The sequence below is a fragment of the Rhinoderma darwinii genome, chromosome 1 (genome assembly GCF_050947455.1).
Source record: "Rhinoderma darwinii isolate aRhiDar2 chromosome 1, aRhiDar2.hap1, whole genome shotgun sequence".
NCBI lineage: Eukaryota > Metazoa > Chordata > Amphibia > Anura > Rhinodermatidae > Rhinoderma > Rhinoderma darwinii.
The window spans coordinates 370374933-370396230 of NC_134687.1; the positions used below are offsets into that span (position 1 = coordinate 370374933).

General features: G+C 40.5%; 1 protein-coding gene across 4 annotated transcripts in view; it reads left to right on the forward strand.

Moving 5' to 3' along the window:
• Nucleotides 1-21298, forward strand: part of LOC142652216 (zinc-regulated GTPase metalloprotein activator 1B-like) — an 88833-nt gene that overhangs the window by 22282 nt on the left and 45253 nt on the right. For all 4 annotated transcript variants that reach the window (XM_075827826.1, XM_075827835.1, XM_075827816.1 and 1 more), the window contains exons 3-5: nt 2985-3071; nt 9927-10023; nt 20622-20713. In XM_075827826.1, the coding sequence (XP_075683941.1) occupies nt 2985-3071; nt 9927-10023; nt 20622-20713 (276 nt within the window). The remainder of the gene's footprint in view (nt 1-2984; nt 3072-9926; nt 10024-20621; nt 20714-21298) is intronic.

Below are 21298 nucleotides of genomic sequence, written 5' to 3' on the forward strand. Positions count from 1 at the left end.
ATTATTATACCACCTGACTATGCCCCTGATATACTCTGCCCAGCTTACATATACCCTATCATTATAAGCTGAAATACCAGTAAAACACCAAACAAAACTACTACCAAGCAAAATCTACGCTTCAAAAGCCAAATGGTGCTCCCTCCCTTCTGAGCCCTACAGTGTGCCCAAACAGCCTTTTACTTCCACATATATGGCATCGCCATACCCTGGAGAACCCTTTTAACAATTTTTGGGGTGTGTCTCTCCAGTGGCACAAGTTGGGCACCAAAAAATGCACACTACACCCCTTAATAAATGCCTTAAGGGGTGTAGTTTCCAAAATGGGATCCCTTCTCAGGAGTTTCTTTTATTAGTTCACATCAGAGCCCTGCAATTATGAACCAATACTTTGTAAATCGCCAAATTAGGCCTCAATTTCGCATGGTACTCTTTCACTCCTGAGCCTGGTCGAATGTCCAGGCAAAAGATTAGCGCCGAATGTAGGGTGATTCTAAAACCGGGAAACACCGCATAATAATTAGAGAGCTGTCTTGTTATGGTGGCAAAAGCTGGGCACCACATATTGGCATATCTATGGAAAAAATCCCATTTTCACTCTGCAACATCAACACTAACAATGTGCTAATAATTTTTACCTAATCGGGTTCACATGATTCTTATTTTAAAACGTGAGGGTGCCTGTACATGTAGTGGTAGTATGTCATGTGGCAAAACCGCATGTGGTTCTAGAGCAAATTGACTCGATTTCTGGTACAGGTAAACGCGTCTAAACCACTTGTTGCAAAGTAATGTATTAAAATAATTAGCATAAATGTTTATAACTTACTCAATAATAAACGTTGTTTTTTTTTTTAAACAGTAGTTATCTACATCAAAGCGCCTATTAGATTAGGTAGGAGATAGGGAAGTTATAAACTGGTGACAGAGCCTCTTCAAAGAGGCTCTGTCACCACATTATAAGTGGCCTATCTTGTACATGATGTAATGTAGATTACAGCAGTATTTTTATATTTAGAAAAACGATCATTTTTGACGACGTTATGACCTATTTTAGCTTTATGCTAATGAGTTTCTTAATGACCAACTGGGCATGTTTTACTTTAGACCAAGTGGGCGTTGTACAGAGGAGTATATGACGTTGACCAATCAGTGACCAATCAGCGTCATACATTTCTCCCCATTAATTTACTAGATCACTATGTGCTGCCACATACACACACATTAACGTTTCTCAAGTTTCCTAACAGTGAATAGACATCACTACCAACGATGACGTGATGTAAATTCAGAATCTTGACACTTCGCTAACGTTTCTGTGAGATTTACAGCAAGGCAAGCGTAATCTCGTTTTAAATGACAGTTTACAGCGTAATCTATTACGCTTGCCTTGCAGTAAATCTCACACAAACGTTAGCGAAGTGTCAGGATTCTGAATAGACATCACGTCATGGTTGATAGTGATGTCTATTCATTGTCAGGACACTTGAGTGACGTTAATGTTTGTGTATGTGGCTGCACATAATGATCTAGCAAGATCACTATGTGCTGAGTAAATGAATGGAGAGAAGTGTATTACGCTGATTGGTCACTGATTGGTCAGCATCATACACTTCTCTCCACAACGCCCACTTGGTCAAAAAGTAAAACACACCCAGTTGTTCATTAAGAAAGTAATTAGCATAAAGCTAAAATAGGTCATAACTCCGTCAAAAATGATCGTTTTTCTAAATAAAAAACACTGCTGTAATCTACGTTACAGCGCCGATCACATTACTTACAATATAGGCCACTTATAATGTGGTGACAGAGCCTCTTTAAGTCAATGGCAAACTTTCAGCATCGGTTAAACAATGGATCCATCATAACTGTCCTGCCTCCGGTAAAAACGGTAGACATGACTCTAATGTGAACAGAGTCTACATGCGTCGTCCGTGTCTGGATGTAAACAAGAATTTTTACATCACTGACACGAGCAGAAATCTTGTGAATGGTGAGAAATTGAAACACACAATATATTAGAAAGTTGCAGGACAAACTTCAGCTAGCTAAGGCCTTATTCACACGAGCGTGTTAAACGTCCGTGTGACGGCCGTTGAAACAACAGCCGTCACACGGACCTATATAGTTCAATGTGGCCGTTCACACGGCCGTTGTTTCAACGGACCGTGTGAAGGGTCCGTGAGAAAATAGGACATGTTCTATTTTTTCACGCTTCACGCATTCCCTCCATAGACTCTAGTCTATAACGGATGAGTGATATCGCGTCCCGCAGCGCAGAGCACGGTTGAACCTCGGACGTGAAAAACTACAGTTTTTCACGTCCGAGATGTGCAACGCTCGTGTGAATCCGGCCTAACAGTGTGTAAAGGTGGAAGATTTACTTGTAATGAGACCTATATCAGTGTTACATTATGCGAGTAAATCATATTTGATGATTTTACCTTTATTTTCTCTTAGCAGTGAACTAGATGATATGCCACATGAAATCTTGAGCTTGATCTTGAGAAGTTCTTATGTTTTGCTGGATTCCTCATGTGCTTTTGAGTTTGTTTATAAAACACATCTTATCGTATCAATGAGTTTTCAAGTTTGCAAAACAATTCAGGAGAGTTTCTAGTTCATATTTTCTGCATCTCATCTACCTCAGTTGTGACTGCTCCATAGCAAAAACACTGTGGCCCTCTAAAGCCATTCTGTCTTTTTGTAGCTCATATTGTACCTATATTTGACCCATTACTAGGCCGTTATACATTTCACTTGTAGTAGCTATTGCTTCATGTACAAACGAAACACAATTTCTTGTTGATTTATTCTTTTAATTCCCAACAGTACCTTCGATAGAATGTTCCTCCAATAGTTATATTTAAGTGAGATGTGTATGACTCCCTATATCATGCTGCTTAGGAGTGTCTGGTATTTTGTCAATGTTCGTATATAATGTTTTTTTTCCCTTCGTATTTATTAATTTCTTTATTGTTTAGGTGCTGGAAAGACAACACTTTTAAATTACATTTTAACAGAACAGCACAACAAAAGAATTGCAGTGATTGTTAATGAGTTTGGCGAAGGTAATATATCATTTATTTAGTAAAAGTATACTATTGAATATCATACAGTACACGCATAAATGTCATGCAAAATAGCTCTCCTCCAGATAGAATGAAACGGTCTCTCCACTGCCACCTATAGGTAATTACTCTGCAAGTCAATGTCCGATCCTTTATAGAGCTATGAAACATGACTCGGGTTAATAGCCAAACCAGAGACCTCCATCTTGCTCCTCATCAGTATAGAGTAGGTTTCTGGTTGGCTGAATGAGATGTCGTTGACACAGCTCTTGGAAGGTACTGATTCTCCGTGCATAAATTCAGCGGGGAGGATGTCTTAAGGGCAATGCTCCCTGGAAGGAAGGTATGCAAAATAGCTATCCTCCAGAAGGAAGAAAACCATCTCTCTAGTGCCACCTAGACAGCAGTGTTTCGGAGTTGTTGCTCCTCATCAGTACAGAGTAGGGTTCTGGTTGGTACTCTGTACTAATAAGGAGCAACAACCATTTGTCTACAGATGGGTGTCTCTGGGTTTGCTATAAAACCGACTCATGTTTCAATACTTTAAAAAAAAAAAAAAGGTGTGGAAATGGACTTACAGTGTACTAGGTGGAAGTAGAGATAGAAGTCTTTCTTCCGGAGGAGAGCTATTTTGCATACTTCCCATATTCACAAGGTGGATTTTGCTTGGCGAGTCCCGCCGCAGAATTATTTCTGCCATCAGCAGGAAGATTCACTTCAATGGGAGGTTTGGTTGGAATCCGTCCGATGATCGGGCAGGATGCTCCTTTTGTTCGCTAGCTGAAATATTCAGCTAGCGGGAAAAAGAAGCATCTGCCTCCCTTGAATGAATGGGAGGCAGAATTTTGCGGCAGATTCCACCACAAAATTCCTCCGTATGAACACAGCCTAAGTCTTCCTAGAAGCTAGATCTCCGCAAGGAGATTCAGTACATTCCAAAAGCTACATAAATGACAGTGAAAGTTGTACTTCATAGTCTCTAAAGTAATTAAGTAGTTTAGATTATAATCATTTTTTTTTATTTAATAAAATTATAAAAATAAAAGCACAGCTAGGTGACAATCAATATGGGTGCGAAAAAATATTGTACAAAAACATTGTTGTTTCTTTACTTGGATCGGCATATACATTCAATTCTATAGACACTGTAATTTTTTTTATATACATGTATTTTATATTTGTATTTTACTTTAGAAATCTTTGCATTAGTAGATTGTTATCTATGAGAGTTTCCGGCTTTGTTAAATACAATTATTTGTTTGCATACACGTTACCATATTTTAACCCCTTAACGCACCAGGACGTACTGGTACGTCCTGCATTGAAGTGCTTTAAGGCACAGGGACGTACCGGTGCGTCCTGGCTAAAAACTGTCACCCTGTCAAAGGACAAGGTGACAGAACTGTGCCGTCAACTGTTTATGACAGCTGATCGGCACAGTAAGACGGCAGGGGACCATTCACAGCGGTCTCCTGCCGGCGATCGCTGTGATTGGTCAGTCAAAGCAGACTGACCAATCACAGCTCTGTGACGTGTGTATGTGATGACGCTGGCTCAGAAGCTGAGCCAGCGTTATCACCGCCGGGAATCAACTGCCCGACGCCCCTCTGCAACGGCCAGGACCGGAGCTAGGTTCCGATCCGGCCGATTAACCCCTTCGATGCATCGATAAACGTGATCGATGCATCGAAGTGGCTTGTAGCCCTGTCGGCAACCACGATGGTTGCCACGGGCACGGTGTGTCAGCTGTTTTTCACAGCTGACATCGTGCCCTAACGGCCAGGACCGGAGCAAGGCTCCGATCCGGCCGATTAACCCCTTAGATGCAGCTATTGCTGCATCTAAGTGATTAGATCGTACCCTATGGTTGCTAATAACAACCATCGGCACCCGCGAGTGTTCCGATGGTTGCTATGGCAACCATAGCCTAACAATCGCTTCCTAGTACGGAAGCCTATTAGGCCCCGCCGGGAGGCGAAGCCTAATAGGCTTGCTGTCAGTGAATAGCTGACAGCTCTAATACACTGCACTATGTAGGTAGTGCAGTGTATTAGAATAGCGATCAGGGCTTCATGCCTTCAAGTTCCCTAGTGGGACAAAAGTAAAAGTTAAAACAAGTTAATAAAAATGTTCTAAAAAAGTAAAAAAAAATAAGTTTCATGTTAAAAAACACTATAACAGCCTTTTTTCCTATAATAAGTCTTTTATTATAGGAAAAAACAAAAACAAAAAAAAAAGTACACATATGTCGTATCACCGCGTCCGTAACGACCCAAGCTATAAAAATATCACGCTATTTTACCCGTACGGTGAACACCGTAAATTTTTTTAATAAAAAAGGATTCCAGAATCGCTGTTTGTTAGTCACTACCCCTCGCAAAACAGAATAAAAAAAGGGATCTAAAAGTTGCATGTACCCCAAAATTATACCATTAAAAAACGCAGCCCGTCCCGCAAAAAACAAGCCCTCCCACAGCTTTTTTGACGGAAAAATAAAAAAGTTATGGCTCTCAGAATATGGTGACACCAAAAATAAATTATTTGAAACAAAAGTGATTTTATCGTGCAGATGCTGCAAAACATAAGAAAAACTATATATATATGGTATCGCCGTAATCGTACCGACCCGCAGAATAACGTAAAATTGTCATTCATAGCGCATGGCGAACGCCGTAAAAAAATAAATAATAAAAATCATCAGAATTGCAGGTTTTTTGTCACCTGGCTTGCGCAAAAAATGAAATACAAAGTGATCAAAAAATCGCATGTACCCCAAAATGGTGCCAATGAGATCTACAGATTGTCCCGCAACAAATAAGCCCTCACCCAGCTCCGGGGAAAAAAAATAAAGACGTTTTGGCTCTCAGAATATGGCGATGCAAAATGTGCAAAGTGTCCAAAAGCGGATAATATCGGGCGCCATTTATCAGTGTGACACTGGCCACATATCTGCGGATTATTAGTTATTTACCGCATTATTATACCCTCTTATTATGCCCTGATATACTCTGCACAGATTACATATTCCCCCACATCATAAACTGAAATACCAGCAAAACCCCAAACAAAACAACTAGCGAGCAAAATCCACGCTCCAAAAGCCAAATGGTGCGCCCTCCCTTCTGAGCCCTGCAGCGTGCCCAAGCAGCAGTGTACGTCCACATATATGGCATCGCCATACCCAGGAGAACCCGCTTAAGAGTTTGAGGTATTTATCTTCAGTGGCACGAACTGGGCACAAAATATTGTGCACTAAAATGGCACATACCTGTGGAAATTTGCAATTTTCATTTTGCACCATCCACTGAGCATTCATTTATTATAGAAAAAAACAAACCTGTGTGGTCAAAATGCTCACTACACCCGTTAATAAAATGCCTTCAGGGGTGCAGTTTCCAAAATGGGGGTCACTACTTGGGGGTTTGTTTTACTATTTGACCCCAGAGCCCTGCCGTTGTGGGCTAATGCTGCGAAAATCACCAAAATTGGTCTCACATGCGCCTTTCACTCCTAAGTCCTGTCATATGTCCATGCAAATGATAAATGCCTTGAGGGGTGTAGTTTACCAAATGGGGTCACTTTTGCCGGGTTTGCACTATTTTGGCCCCTCAGTGGCTATGCAAATGTGACATGGGGCCGCAAACTATTCCAGCAAAACTTGAGCTCCAAAAGTCAAATGGCGCTCCGTCCTTTCTAACTTCCGCCATGTGTCCAAACAGCAGTTTATTACCACATATGGGGTATTGCTGTGCTCAGAAGAGTTTGCTTTACAAATATTGGGGTGTTTTTTCTCCTTTATCTGTTGTAAAAATGAAAAAATCTGAGCTAAATCTACATTTTATTAGAAAAAATTTAGATTTTCAATTTCAGAGCATAATTCCCATAGATTCAGCAAAAACCGTGTAGGGTCAAAATGCTAACTATACCCCTAGAAAAATTCCTTGAGGGGTGTAGTTTCCAAAATGGGGTCACTTTTGGGGAGTTTCCACTGTTATGATCCCTCCAGGGCATTGCAAACACGACATGGCACCGAAAACCATTCCAGCAAAATCTGCGCTCCAAAATCCAAATGGCCCTTGTTCCCTTCTGAGCCCTGCCGTGGGTCCAAACAGCAGTTTATTACCACATATGGGGTATTGCCGTAATCGGGAGACATTGCTTTACAAATGTTGGGGTGCTTTTTCTCCTTTATTCCTTGTAAAATCTAAAACATCGTATGTTTTTCCAGAAAAAAAGTAGATTTTCATTTTCACAGACCAGTTCCAATAAATTTAGCAAAAAACCTGTGGGCTAAAAATGCTAACTATACCCCTAGAAAAATTCCTTGAGGGGTGTAGTTTCCAAAATGGGGTCACTTTTGGGGAGTTTCCACTGTTATGGTCCCTCCAGGGCTTTGCAAACACGACATGGCACCGAAAACCATTCTAGCAAAATCTGCGCTCCAAAATCCAAATGGCCCTCGTTCCCTTCTGAGCCCTGCCGTGGGTCCAAACAGCAGTTTATTACCACATATGGGGTATTGCCGTAATCGGGAGACATTGCTTTACAAATGTTGGGGTGCTTTTTCTCCTTTATTCCTTGTAAAAACGAAAACATCGTATGTTTTTTCAGAAAAAAAGTAGATTTTCATTTTCATAGACAAGTTCCAATAAATTTAGCAAAAAACCTGTGGGATAAAAATGATAACTATACCCCTAGAAAAATTCCTTGAGGGGTGTAGTCTCCAAGATGGGTTCACTTTTGGGGGGTTTCCACTGTTTTGGCACCACAAGACCTCTTCAAACCTGACATGGTGCCTAAAATATATTCTAATAAAATAGAGGCCCCAAAATCCACCAGGTGCTCCTTTGCTTCTGAGGCCTGTGTTTCGGTCCTTTACCGCACTAGGACCACATGTGGGATATTTCTAAAAATTGCAGAATCTGGGCAATAAATATTGAGTTGCATTTCTCTGGTAAAACCTTCTGTGTTACAGAAAAAACTGTATTACAAATGAATTTAGTAAAAAAAAATTGAAATTTGTCAATTTCACCTCTACTTTGCTTTATTTCTTGTGAAACGCCTAAAGGGTTCAAATAATCTCTGAATGCTGTTTTGAATACTTTGAGGGGTGCAGTTTTTAAAATGGGGTGTTTTATAGGGGGTTTCTAATATATAAGGCCCTCAAAGCCACTTCAGAACTGAACTGGTCCCTGAAAAAATAGCCTTTTGAAATTTTCTTGAAAATATGAGAAATTGCTGCTAAAGTTCTAAGCCTTGTAACGTCCTAGAAAAATAAAAGGACGTTCAAAAAACGATGCAAACATAAAGTAGACATATGGGGGATGTTAACTAGTAAATATTATGTGTGGTATAACTATCTGTTTTACAAGCAGATACATTACAATTTAGAAAAATGCAGATTTTTGCAAATTTTCTCTAAATTTGGGTGTTTTTTACAAATAAATATTGAATTTAACGACAAAATTTTTTCAGTATCATAAAGTCCAATGTGTCACGAGAAAACAATCTCAGAATCGCTTGGCTAGGTAAAAGCATTCCGGAGTTATTACAACATAAAGTGACACATGTCAGATTTGAAAAAATAGGCTGTGTCCTTAAGGCCAAAACAGGCTGTGTCCTTAAGGGGTTAAATATATACATGTAATGTCAGGGTAGGGAAACAGACAAGTGAGCCCTAATCTACCCGCCACTCAGTCCCTGCCTACTTGCAACGACCCGCCCTAGGCGACGGGGTACAACTGGGCGACGGTGCCTACGCTCAATAGGTGCACGACAGACAAACAGACAAGGGTACAAAGAAGCCAGGGAAATGGGGAAGTTGCCCACGGGAACACCGTGAGCAACAAGCGAGGTGAACGAGCCGAGTCAAAACAGGAGATGAGCGAGGTACAAAAACGCAGAGCAAAAGAGTGGTCAGAAAAGCCAAGGTCAATCACAAGCAGAGGGTCAGAAGTACAAGAAGCTGCAGCAGGGCCAGGAAACCAGCAGAGAAGAATCACAAGCAAAGGAGGAACAGGAAAGGCAGGTATAAATAGACAGAGGGCGGGAGCTAGCTCCGTCTGGCCAGGCTGTGATAGGCTCTCCCACTCCTAAGCCTGCCATCCTGAGTGGTGGAAGAAGGAGTCAGTCTCACAGACATAGGAGCAGGTGCAGACTGATTACCTATGGGCGTCGACACAGAAGTTGTGTCTGGCAGATCCTTTACAATACATTTAGCATTATACAGTCTCCCTTTGTGGAATCTAGAGTGCTGGTACATATTTTTTCTGTTCTGATCAGAAAATAACTACAGTAAAAAATACTGATCCATTTTTTTCTATGGGCACGGACACCTTCCTGTATAGTTACGGGTGTCCGGCCTGTAGAAATGACCCGCAAAAATTAGGACATGTCGTATTTTTTTCCTTTACAGATCTTGCGCATATGCTTTTTAATGTGAGCACGGCCCGCAAATGTGGGTGACTCTTTGCGGCCCGTCCGTGCAGTATTTATGGACGTGTGAATGAGGCCTTACTGGTTATTTTGTAGTATCTTTTTGGCTGTTGCTTATTTATATATGATTATAGAATAGCTTCTATTGTTTTTATTGTTTCAGTGAGGTTTACGCTAGAGTCATGGCACCTGACAAGTAGATTAGGATGTTATTATTGTAAAACTACAAGAAGGAAAAAAGTTTAGAGACCTAAACAGGTACATCCCTTTCTGCCGTTGTACCCAGTTTAATCACTTTTACAGGCGATGGCAATAGTGAAACCCCCATAAGCAGTAGGAAAATGTTATTGACCTTGTATGATATTGATCTCACAACATGTTACTTGTCTTCTACAACTCATTTGATTGTTTGCTTTACAGGCAGTGCTGTGGAAAAGTCCTTGGCCATAAGCCAGGCTGGAGAATTGTATGAGGAATGGTTGGAGTTAAGAAATGGGTGCCTTTGTTGCTCTGTAAAGTAAGTGATATTTAGGAAAGGGGAGTGTATATCTGTGACTACTTGTGCTGAATGCTGTGAGGCAGAGGTCTCTAAACATTTATTTTCTTGAGAGCCACGTTCGAGTATAATAATAATAGTTCAAGTATAATAATTGGTGTTCTGCCACTAGTATTTAACAAAAAAGAAGTCTATCATGGTTGTTATATAATTTACAGAATCGCTTTAAGGAATTGTCTTATAAAGACAACTTATGTCCTATAAGGTTATATGGATGTCAGAGAAGGAGGGTGGTCATCCGCTCTGTAAAAGAAGCTCCTGCTCTGGTGGATCTGGCTGTCTGCTCATTTCTTGGACGACCATTCATTTGGCTATCGGTGGGGAGACATGGTTTCTCCAGCGATAACATCTGATCTTCGAGGGTAAGCGAAGCCGGACCCGCAGTGTTTAGCCAGCTTCATTCTAAAAAGGTGTTGTCTTGCCTTTAAAGGCACCTTCATACATAAAATCGGCTTTGTTTTGGCAAGGAATATATGGACACAACATGGATACAAAAAAATACAGCATTGTGAATGTGCTCTTAACCCCTTCCCGCACCTGGACGTAACTGTACGTCCAGGTGAGCAGTAACTTCGCGCACCTGGGCGTACAGTTACGTCCGCGCTTTAACAGTTAACCGCCGCGCGGCGCTACACCGCAGCGGCGGTTAACTGTGCAGGGTGTCAGCCCTGCTCTCCCCGTTGCCGATCAGCGGCCTGTCGCCGCTGAAATCGGCAATTAACCCCTTCGATGCGGTGGTCGATTGCGATCACCACATCGAAGAGGTTTACAGCGGATCGGCAGCCCCCCACATGTATTTGCGGGGCCTGGCGATCCTTATCATGGCAACCAGAGGCCAGACAATGACCTCCGGGTTGCCATGTACGGAAGCCTCGGAGGATCAGCCTCCGGCCGGTCCTCCGATGCTTCCTGTCAGTGTGACTGTCACGTCACAATGACAGTTAGAACACATTACACTACGTGTGTAGTGTAATGTGTTCCAGCAGTGATCAGAGCTGCAAGTCTAAGTGTCCCCTAGTGGGACAAGTGAAAAAAGTAAAAAAAAGATAATAAAAATGTTTTTAAAAAGTGTAAAAATAAAAGTTAGAAGTGACATAAACAAAGAATGCTTTTTTTCCTATAATAAGTCTTTTATTATAGGAAAAAAATTAACACGTTAAAAAAAGTACACATATTTGGTATCGCCGCGTTCGTAACGACCCCAACTATAAAACTGTAATATTATTTTTCCCGCACGGTGAACACCGCAAAAAAAATAAACAAAAAACAGTGCCCGAATCACAATTTTTTGGTTAACAACCCTCCCAAAATATACAATAAAAAGTCGCACGTACGCCAAAATGGTACCAATACAAACTACATCCCGTCCCGCAAAAAACAAGCCCTTACAGCGCTTTTTTGACTGAAAAATAAAAACGTTATGGCTCTCAGAATATGGTGACACAAAAATTTATTTATTTTATAAATAAGTGATTTTATTGCACAAACGCTGCAAAACATAACAAAATTATATACATCTGGTATCGCCGTAATCGTATCGACCCGCAGAATAAAGTATAATGGTCATTTATAGCCCAGGGTGAAGGCCATAAAAAAACTAATAAAAAACATTGTCAGAATTGATGGTTTTTGGTCACCTTGCTTGCCAAAAAATGGAATAAAACGTGATCAAAAAAATTTCTGGTACCCCAAAATGGTACCAATGAAAACTACAGATTGTCCCGCAAAGAATAACCCCTCACACAGCTCCGGTGGAGAAAAAATAAAAAAGTTCTGGCTCCCAGAATATGGCGATGCAAAATGTGCAGAGTGTTCCAAAAGCAGATAAGATTGGGCGCCATTTATCAGTGCGACACCGGCCACATATCTGCGGATTATTATTTATTTACTGCATTATTATACCCTCTTATTATACCCTGATGTACACCGCACAGATAACATATACCCTGTTGTACTCCGCACAGATAACATGTACCCTGATGTACCCCGCACAGATAACATATGCCCCCACATTATAAACTGAAACACCAGTAAAACCCCAAACAAAACTACTACCAAGCTACATCTGCGCCCCAAAAGCCAAATGGCGTCCCTCCCTTCTGAGCCCTACAGCGTGCCCAAACACCAGTTTACGTCCACAGATATGGCATCGCCATACCCGGGAGAACTCGGTTAATATTTTATGAGGTATTTGTCTTCAGTGGCACAAACTGGGCATAACATGTAGTGCACTAAAATGGCATATGAGTGGAAAATTGTAATTTTCACTCTGTACCATCCGCTGCACATTAACCCCTTTGCGCACCACAACATAGCATGTCTTAGTGTGGGGGGTGATGTATGGAGCGTCTCACGTGAAAAATAAAGAATTTAAAACGGCAAAATCGCTGTTTTTTTGGTCACCTTGGCTCTAGCTAAAAATGTAATAAAAAGTGCTCAAAAAGTTGTATGTACCAAAAAATGGTACCAATAAAAACGACCGCTTGTCCCTCAATAAATAAGCCCTCATACTGCTCTATTGACTGAAAAATAAAAAAGTTGTGGCTCTTGGAACGCGGGGAGGAAAAAACTAAAAAGGAAAATAAAAAAATGGATCAGTCCAGAAAGGGTTAATTACTTTCTAATGAAAAACCATTTGTGACCACACGTGGGGTATAGCCGTACTCGGGAGAAATTGCTTTACAAATGTTGGGCAGCTTTTACCCCCTTTATCCTTTGTAAAATTGAAAAAAATGCAACATTTTAGTGGAAGAAATCTTGATATTCATTTTCATGGCCCAATTCTAATAAATCCTGCAAAAGACTTGTGGGGCCTAAATGCCCACTATATCCCTAGATAGATTCTTTAAGTGGTGTAATTTCCACTTTTGGGGGGTTTCCACTGTTTTGGCCTCTCAGGGGCTTTGCAAATGCAACATGGCACCCAAAAACCATTTCAGCTAAATTTGAGCTCCAAAAGCCAAATAGCGCTCCTTGCCTTCTAAGCCCCGCTATGGGTCCAAACAGCACTTTATTACCACATATGGCGTATTTATGTAATCGGGAGAAATGGTTTTACAAATGTTGGGGGCTTTTTCGCCTTTATTCCTTGTAAAAATGAAAAATGGCTACCTTTTTTCAGAAAAAAAGTTGATTTTTACCTTTACAGAATAATTCCAATGAATTCAGCAAAACAACCGTGGGGTCAAAATGCTAACTTTACTCCTAGAAAATTCCTTGATGAGTGTAGTTTCCAAAATGGGGTCACTTTCCGGGGGATTCCACTATTTTGTTCCCTCCAGTGCAATTCAAACGCGACATGGCACTGAAAACTATACCAGCAAAATCAGAATTTCAAAATCCAAATGGTGCTCCTTCCCTTCTGAGTCCTGCTGTGGGTCCAAACAGCAGTTTATTACCAAATATGGGGTATTGCTATAATCAGGAGAAATTGCTTTACATATGTTGGGGTGTTTTTTCTCTTTTATTCCTTGAAAAAATTACAAATTTCTACGTTTTTTTCAGAAAAAAAGTAGATTTTCACCTTCACAAACGAATTCAAATAAATTTAGCAAAAAAACTGTGGGTTCAAAATGCTAACTATACCCCTAGATAAATTCCTTGAGGGGTGTAGTTTCCAAAATGAGGTCACTTTTGGGGGTCTTTATTGTTTTGGCCCCACAAGACCTCTTCAAACCTGACATGGTACCTGAAATATATGCTAAAAAAAAAGGAGGCCCCAAAATCCACTAGGTGCTCCTTTGCTTCTGAGGCCTGTGTTTCAGTCCATGACCGCACCAGGGCCACATGTGGGGTATTTCTAAAAACTGCAGAATCTGGGCAATAAATAATAAGTTACATTTCTCGGGTAAAACCTCCTGTGGTATAGAAAAAAATGTATTACAAATGAATTTTGTAAAAAAAAAATGAAATTTGTAACTTTCACCCCTACTTTGCTTTAATTCCTGTGAAACGCCTAAAGGGTTAATACACTTTCTGAATGCTGTTTTGAATACTTTGAGGGGTGCAGTTTTCAAAATGGGGTGATTTATGGGGACTTTCTAATATATAAGGCCCTCAAAGCCACTTCAGAACTGAATTGGTCCTTGTAAAAATCGCCTTTTGAAATTTTCTTGAAAATATGAGAAATCGCTGCTAAAGTTCTAAGTCTTGTAACGTCCTAGAAAAATAAAAGAATGTTCAAAAAACGATGCAAACATAAAGTAGACATATGGGAAATATAAACTAGTAACTATTTTGTGTGGTATTACTATCTGTCTTACAAGCAGATACATTTAAATTGAGAAAAATGCTAATTTTTGCACATTTTCTCCAAATCTTGGTGTTTTTTACAAATAAATATTGAATTTATCAACCAAATTTTTTCACTAACATAAAGTACAATATGTCACGAGAAACCAATCTCAGAATCGCTTGGACAGGTAAAAGCATTCCGGAGTTATTACCACATAAAGTGACACATGTCAGATTTGAAAAATCGGCTTCGTCCTGAAGGCCAAAACAGGCTCAGTCCTGAAGGGGTTAAAGGTGCTTTCCAATTGTAAAGCTTACAGTAATTTCAATAAACTTGAATGGAGAAAGCCCTGCCCATGCGCGGCCACTTCTCCATTTAGGCTGGATGCGCCGTCTCGCGGTATGGGGGTCAAGGGAACATCATTCTGCCACCTATCAGACATTTATGTGATATCCTGTGAATATTAAAAAAAGAAAGTGTCTAAGATGGCGAAAACCCCATTTAAATAAATGTTGCATTTATTTCTATTTTACAAGAGATTTCAAATAATAACCAAACATGTGAACATTTTAGTGTAATAATAATCTTGGTTTCACATGAAAAGATGTGTTGCTGACAAATGGATTTGCAGCAGGAGTTGTGTATCTTGTGTGACACTCTTCTGGCATACTTTTCTCTGGTATTCTAACATATACTGTATGTCAGACATACGGTCCAAGCATGATTTGAACAGAGCCTAACTTGAGGTTGGTTTTTTGGAAAATGTATTGCATAGACAGTGTGCCCTCTAGTGGACACAAATGAAATATAATCATGAGAAATACAGCAATAAGATCTCATGCACATGATGACCCTGCAGTATTTACAGTCAGTTAATACCGCACGGATGGACCGCAGAGTATTATCCGCATTTGCGGACCGTGCTCACCGTAATAAGCAAAGGATCACGATCCGTAAATGCAAAAATAGGACTTGTCCTATTTTTTGCAGCTCATATCTAGGGCCCGGACACACATCCATAAATATACGGGAAGGTGTCCGTGGCCGATAGAAATGAATGTGTGAGTATTTTAACCGCAATTATCCGTAATTGCGGATAAAAACTACAGTTGTGTGCATAAGGGCCTTAGTCTTTAACCCCTTAAGGACGCAGCCTAGTTTTGGCCTTAAGGCTCAGAGCCCATTTTTCAAATCTGACATATTTCACTTTATGTGGTAATAACGTCGGAATGCTTAAACCTACCCAAGCGATTCTGAGATTGTTTTCTCGTGACACATTGGGCTTCATGTTCGTGGTAAAATTTGGTCGATATATTCAGTGTTTATAGGTGAAAAATTGCAAAATGTAGAAAATTTTTTGAAAAACTAGCATTTTTCAGAATTTAAATGCATCTGCTTGTAAAACAGACGGTTATACCACCCAAAATAGTTACTAGTTCACATTTCCCATATGTCTACTTTAGATTGGCATCGTTTTTTGAACATTCTTTTATTTTTCTTGGACGTTACAAGGCTTAGAACATAAACAGCAATTTCTCATATTTTTAAGAAAATTTCAAAAGCCTTTTTTTTAAGGTACCTCTTGAGTTCTGAAGTGGCTTTGTGGGGCCTATGTATTAGAAACCCCCATAAAACACCCCATTTTAAAAACTAGACCCCTCAAAGTATTCAAAACAGCAGTTATAAAGTTTTTTAACCCTTCAGGCATTTCGCAGGAATTAAAGCAAAGTGGAGGTGAAATTTGTAAATTTCATTTTTCTTGCTGAATTTCAATTTTATTCATTTTTTTTTCTGTAACACAGAAGGTTTTACCAGAGAAACACTACTAAATATGTATTGTCCAGATTCTGCAGTTTTTAGAAATGTCCCACATGTGGCCTTACTGCGCTCGTGGACTAAAACACAAGCCCTAGAAGCAAAGAAGCACCTAGTGGATTTTGAGTCCTCTTTTTTATTAGAATATATTTTAGGCAGCATGCCAGGTTTGAAGAGGTGTTGAGGTGTCAAAACAGTAGGAATCCCCCAATAGTGACCCCATTTTGGAAACTACACCCCTCAAGGAATTCATTTAGGGTTGTTGTTACCATTTTGACCGCACAGTTTTTTCACAGCACGTATTTGAATTGGGCTCTGAAATGAAAAAAATGTCATTTTTTCCAATAAAATGTCATTTGTGATCAAAATTTCTTATTTTCACAGGGAACAAAATACCCCATTTTGTTGCCCAATTTGTCCTTAGTGTGGCAATACCCCATTTGTGGTGATAAACTGCCGTTTGGGCCCATGGGAGGGCTCAGAAGGAAAGGAGCGCTATGTGTTTGTTGGAGTCCAGATTTTGTTGGATTGGTTTTCGGGTGCCATGTCGCATTTGCAGAGCCTCCGAGGTATCAAAGCAATGGAAACCCACCAAAAGTGACCCCATTTTGGAAACTACACCCCTCAAGGAATTCATTTATGGTTGTTGTTAGCATTTTGACCACACAGTTTTTTCACAGCACCTATTTCAATTGGGCTGTGACATTAAAAAAATGACATTTTTTCCAATAAGATGTAATTTTTTACCAAAATTTCTTATTTTCACAGGGAACAAAATACTCAATTTTGTTGCCCAATTTCTCCTGAGTGCATCAATACCCCATTTGTGGCAATAAACTGCCGTTTGGGCCCATGGGAGGCCTCAGAAGGAAAGGAGCGCTATGTGTTTGTTGGAGTACAGATTTTGCTGGTTTGGTTTTCGGGTGCCATGTCGCATTTGCAGAGCCCCAGAGGTATCAAAGCAATGGAAACCCACCAGAAGTGACCCCATTTTGGAAACTACACCCCTCAAGGAATTCACTTATGGGTAATGTGACCATTTAGACTCCATAGTTTCTTCACAGAACTTATTTGAATTGGGTTGGGAATTAAAAAAATATATATTTTTTCGAATAATATGTCATTTTAGCTCAAAAATTCTTATTTTCACAAGAAATAAAATACTCCATTTTGTTGCCCAATTTGTCCTGAGTGCGGCAATACCCCATTTGTGGTGATAAACTGCCGTTTGGGCCCATGGGAGGGCTCAGAAGGAAAGGAGCGCTGTGTGTTCTTTGGAGTACAGATTTTGCTGGATTGGTTTTCGGGTGCCATGTCGCATTTGCAGAGCCCCAGAGGTATCAAAGCAATAGAAACCAACCACAAATGACCCCATTTTGGAAACTACACCCCTCAAGGAATTCATTTATGGGTGTTGTGACCATTTTGACCCCATAGTTTTTTCACAGAACTTATTTGAATTGGGCTGGGAATGAAAACAAAATTATTTTTTTCAAATAATATGTAGTTTTGGCAGAAAATTTCTTATTTTCACAAGAAACAAAATACCCCATTCTGTTGCGCAATTTGTTCTGAGTGCCGCAATACCCCATTTGTTGTGATAAACTGCCGTTTGGGCCCATGGGAGGGCTCAGAAGGAAAGGACCACCATTTGGCCTACTGGGGATTTTCTAGTGCGAAGTCATGTATGCAGAAGCCCCTGAGGTACCAGTACAGTTGAAACCCGCAAGAAGTGACCCCGTTTTAAAAACTACACTCTTAAGGCATTCATCTAGAGGTGTAGTGAGCATTTTGACCGGAGACCTACACCCCATAAACTGTAATGTGGGTTCTCCCGGGTATGGCAATACCCTACATGTGGCTGTTATCAGGTGCCTGGACACACAGCAGGGCCCAGAGGGGAAAGACGAGGGGGGATAAGCTGTGTGGAGTGCATCAGGGTAAGTAAAATTGGGGTAAATTATAAACCAAGGGATGTATGATAAATTTTAAAACACTTTCATACAGAGCTCTGGTTATTCGGGACACGTGTCACATTGATATATTGTGTCATCCATTATCGCCCTCTTATAGCAGACTTTGCACCTCTTTTGACTTTTTCCCTTCTTGCCAGTTTGGGGAACTTCTCCTGGAAAGTGTTGCCCTGGTACGATGCGTGTGGGCTCGCTTCCAGAAGTACTGGGTGCCCCCCCTTCTTGGTCCCTAAAGATTAGGTTCTTGATAATCACCTCTTGAAATTCCAGGAAAGTTCCCGTCTGGCCTGCACATCGACGTAGCATGTACGCATTGTACAAAGCCATCTGTATGATGTGCCCGGCCAGCTTCTTATACCACACCGCATAGCGCTGTAGGGCTTCAGGGCTTGATCTTACAAGTCCATCCCTCCCATGTACTTATTGTAGTCCAGGATGCAGTCTGGTTTGGGGGTGGCCTTTCCTTCATATATCCTAAACCTGTAGTTATACCCTGATGCACTCTCACAGCTTATACATCTTCACGCCATACCTTGCCCTCTTACCCGGCAGGTACTCGCGGAATTGAACCCTCCCTTTAAAATGTACCAGGGACTCATCAATAGAAATACACTTCTCGGGGGTGTATGCTTGGGAAAACCGGGCACTGGAACGGTCTAATAGGGGTCTCCGTTTATACAAACGGTCAAAACTGGGGTCATCTCGGGGTGGGCACGGCTCATTATCAGTATAATGTGAGAAGCGAAGTATTGCCTCATTTATTTATTTTTTTAGGTTCCAGTTCAGTTCTGAAGTTGCTTTGAGGGGCCCATATATTAGAAACCCCTATCAAATACCCCATTTTAGAAACTAGACCCCTCAAAGTATTCACAACAGCATTTAGAAAGGTTATGAACCCTTTAGGTGTTGCACAAAAATTTAGAGCAAAGTAGAGGTGAAATTTACATATTTTTTTTTGTCAGAAAATCCTCTTTATACCATTTTTTTTTATAACACAAAAGGATTTATCAGAGAAACGCAACTTAATATTTATTGCCCGGATTCTGCAGTTTTGAGAAATATCCCACATGTGGCCCTCGGGCGGTAATGGACTGAAGCACCGGCCTCCGAAGCAAAGGAGCACCTAGTGGATTATAAGACCTCCTTTTTATTAGGCACCATGTCCGGTTTGAAGAGGTCTTGTGGTGCCAAAACAGTGGAAACCCCCCAAAAGTGACCCCAATTTGGAAACTAGACCCCTTGAGGAATCCATTGTAGTTTTCATGGGGTGCATGCGGCTTTTTGATCAGTTTTTATTCTATTTTTAGGTGGCGTGGTGACTAAAAAACAGCAATTGTACGATTGTTTTTTTTTTTCGTTTTTTTTACGGCGTTCACCGTGCGCTATAATTGACATGTTCACTTTATTCTGCGGGGCGATACGATCACGGCGATACCAGATGTTTATAGTTTTTTTTTATGTCTTATGGCGTTTGCACAATAAAATACGTTTTGTAAACAATCATTCACTTTTTGTGTTACCTTATTCTAAGAGCCAGAACTTTTTTATTTTTCAATCAATAAAGCCGTGCGAGGACTTATTTTTTGCGTAACGAACTGTAGTTTCGATCAGTACCATTTTTAGGTACATGCGACTTTTTGATCTCTTTTTATTCCATTTTTTGGGAGGTGAAGTGACCAAAGAATTGTGATTGTGGTTCGGTTTATTATTATTTTATTTTACGGCGTTCACCGTGCAGGATAAATAATGAAATAATTTTGTAGCTCAGGCCGTTACGGACGCGGCGATACCAATTATGTATAGTTTATTTGTTTGTTTATATATTTTTATTAATAATAAATGACTGATAAGGTAAAAAGGGGGATTTTTACTTTTAAATCTTTTATTTTCTTATTTTTACACATCTTTTTTTAACTTTTTTTTTACTTTATTACTTTGTCCCACTAGGGGACATGAGGGCAGGAGGCCCTGATCGCTATTCTAATACACTGCACTACATGCGTAGTGCAGTGTATTAGAACTGTCAGCTACTCACTGACAGCAAGCATAGTGGGTCCTGACGTTGTCAGGACCCACTAGGCTTCCGTCTATGGCATAGCCGGACGCCATTGTTTGGTGTCCGGTTGCCATAGTCACCATCGCCGGCCGCTGTCGCGTAGCAGGCCGGCGATGGCAGCTTAACCCCTAAAAAGCCGCGATCTCTATAGAACGCGGCTTTTAAGGGGTTAATCAGCGGGGACACAGCGATCGGTCCCCGTTGTAGGAGCTGTGACAGCTGCTGAACAAGACAGCAGCGTCACAGCTCCTGTATGTGTCGGGAGGACGGCCGAAACGGCCGTTACTCCCGAGACGTACTATTACGGCATGGAGCGCGAACGATACAGCTGCCATGACGTAATAGTACGTCAAGGAGCGGGAAGGGGTTAAAGAGCCTGTTTTATTCTGCACCAACCTCTTTTGCATTCACATTTGTGATCAAGATTCATTGTTTTACTGTTGGTTAATAATCTACAAACTTTTATTCATTTTTATTTAAGGGACAATGGACTAAAAGCAATAGAAAATCTAATGCAGAAAAAAGGAAAGTTTGACTACATACTGCTGGAAACCACAGGTTTAGCAGATCCAGGTAACCAAGTTCATCTTTGAATTTATTTACTTGTATGTAAGCGCATATATAAAACAGCCGTAGTATATGGTCAGGTTTCTCATTCAACAATGTAAAATACTTCTGTCCAATACAGGATTTCTCTTTGTCTTGACTGAAAAGAAGCAAAATATAAATAGGTTGACTCCTTGCTACTTTTCCTGACCCCTCTCTTCCAAGTAGCATAAAAACTTATAGGGGTTTTACAACCATTGATAATGATGGCATAATGCTAGGATTTTTCATAATTTTCTAATTGATAGGGGTCTGACCTCTGGGGTCACCACAATGCCTGCAACAAAGGGGCTGCAGTGCTAGGTAATAACTAAATGCCCGAAGACAAAGGTAGCCCTAACTTGCCAACTACCTATGATCGATGATGAATAAAATAAAAACAACATATTAATGCTATAGTAATCAAATAAACTAACCACAATTATTAAAATGAGCAATGCCTGCTGCTAGAAGGCAAGTTGCCTGTGAGATAGCTATCAATAGCACAATTTTATCTAGAGCAGTATATTCAATTGGAGTCAGCGGCTCAAGAACGCTGAATCTCCACTAACT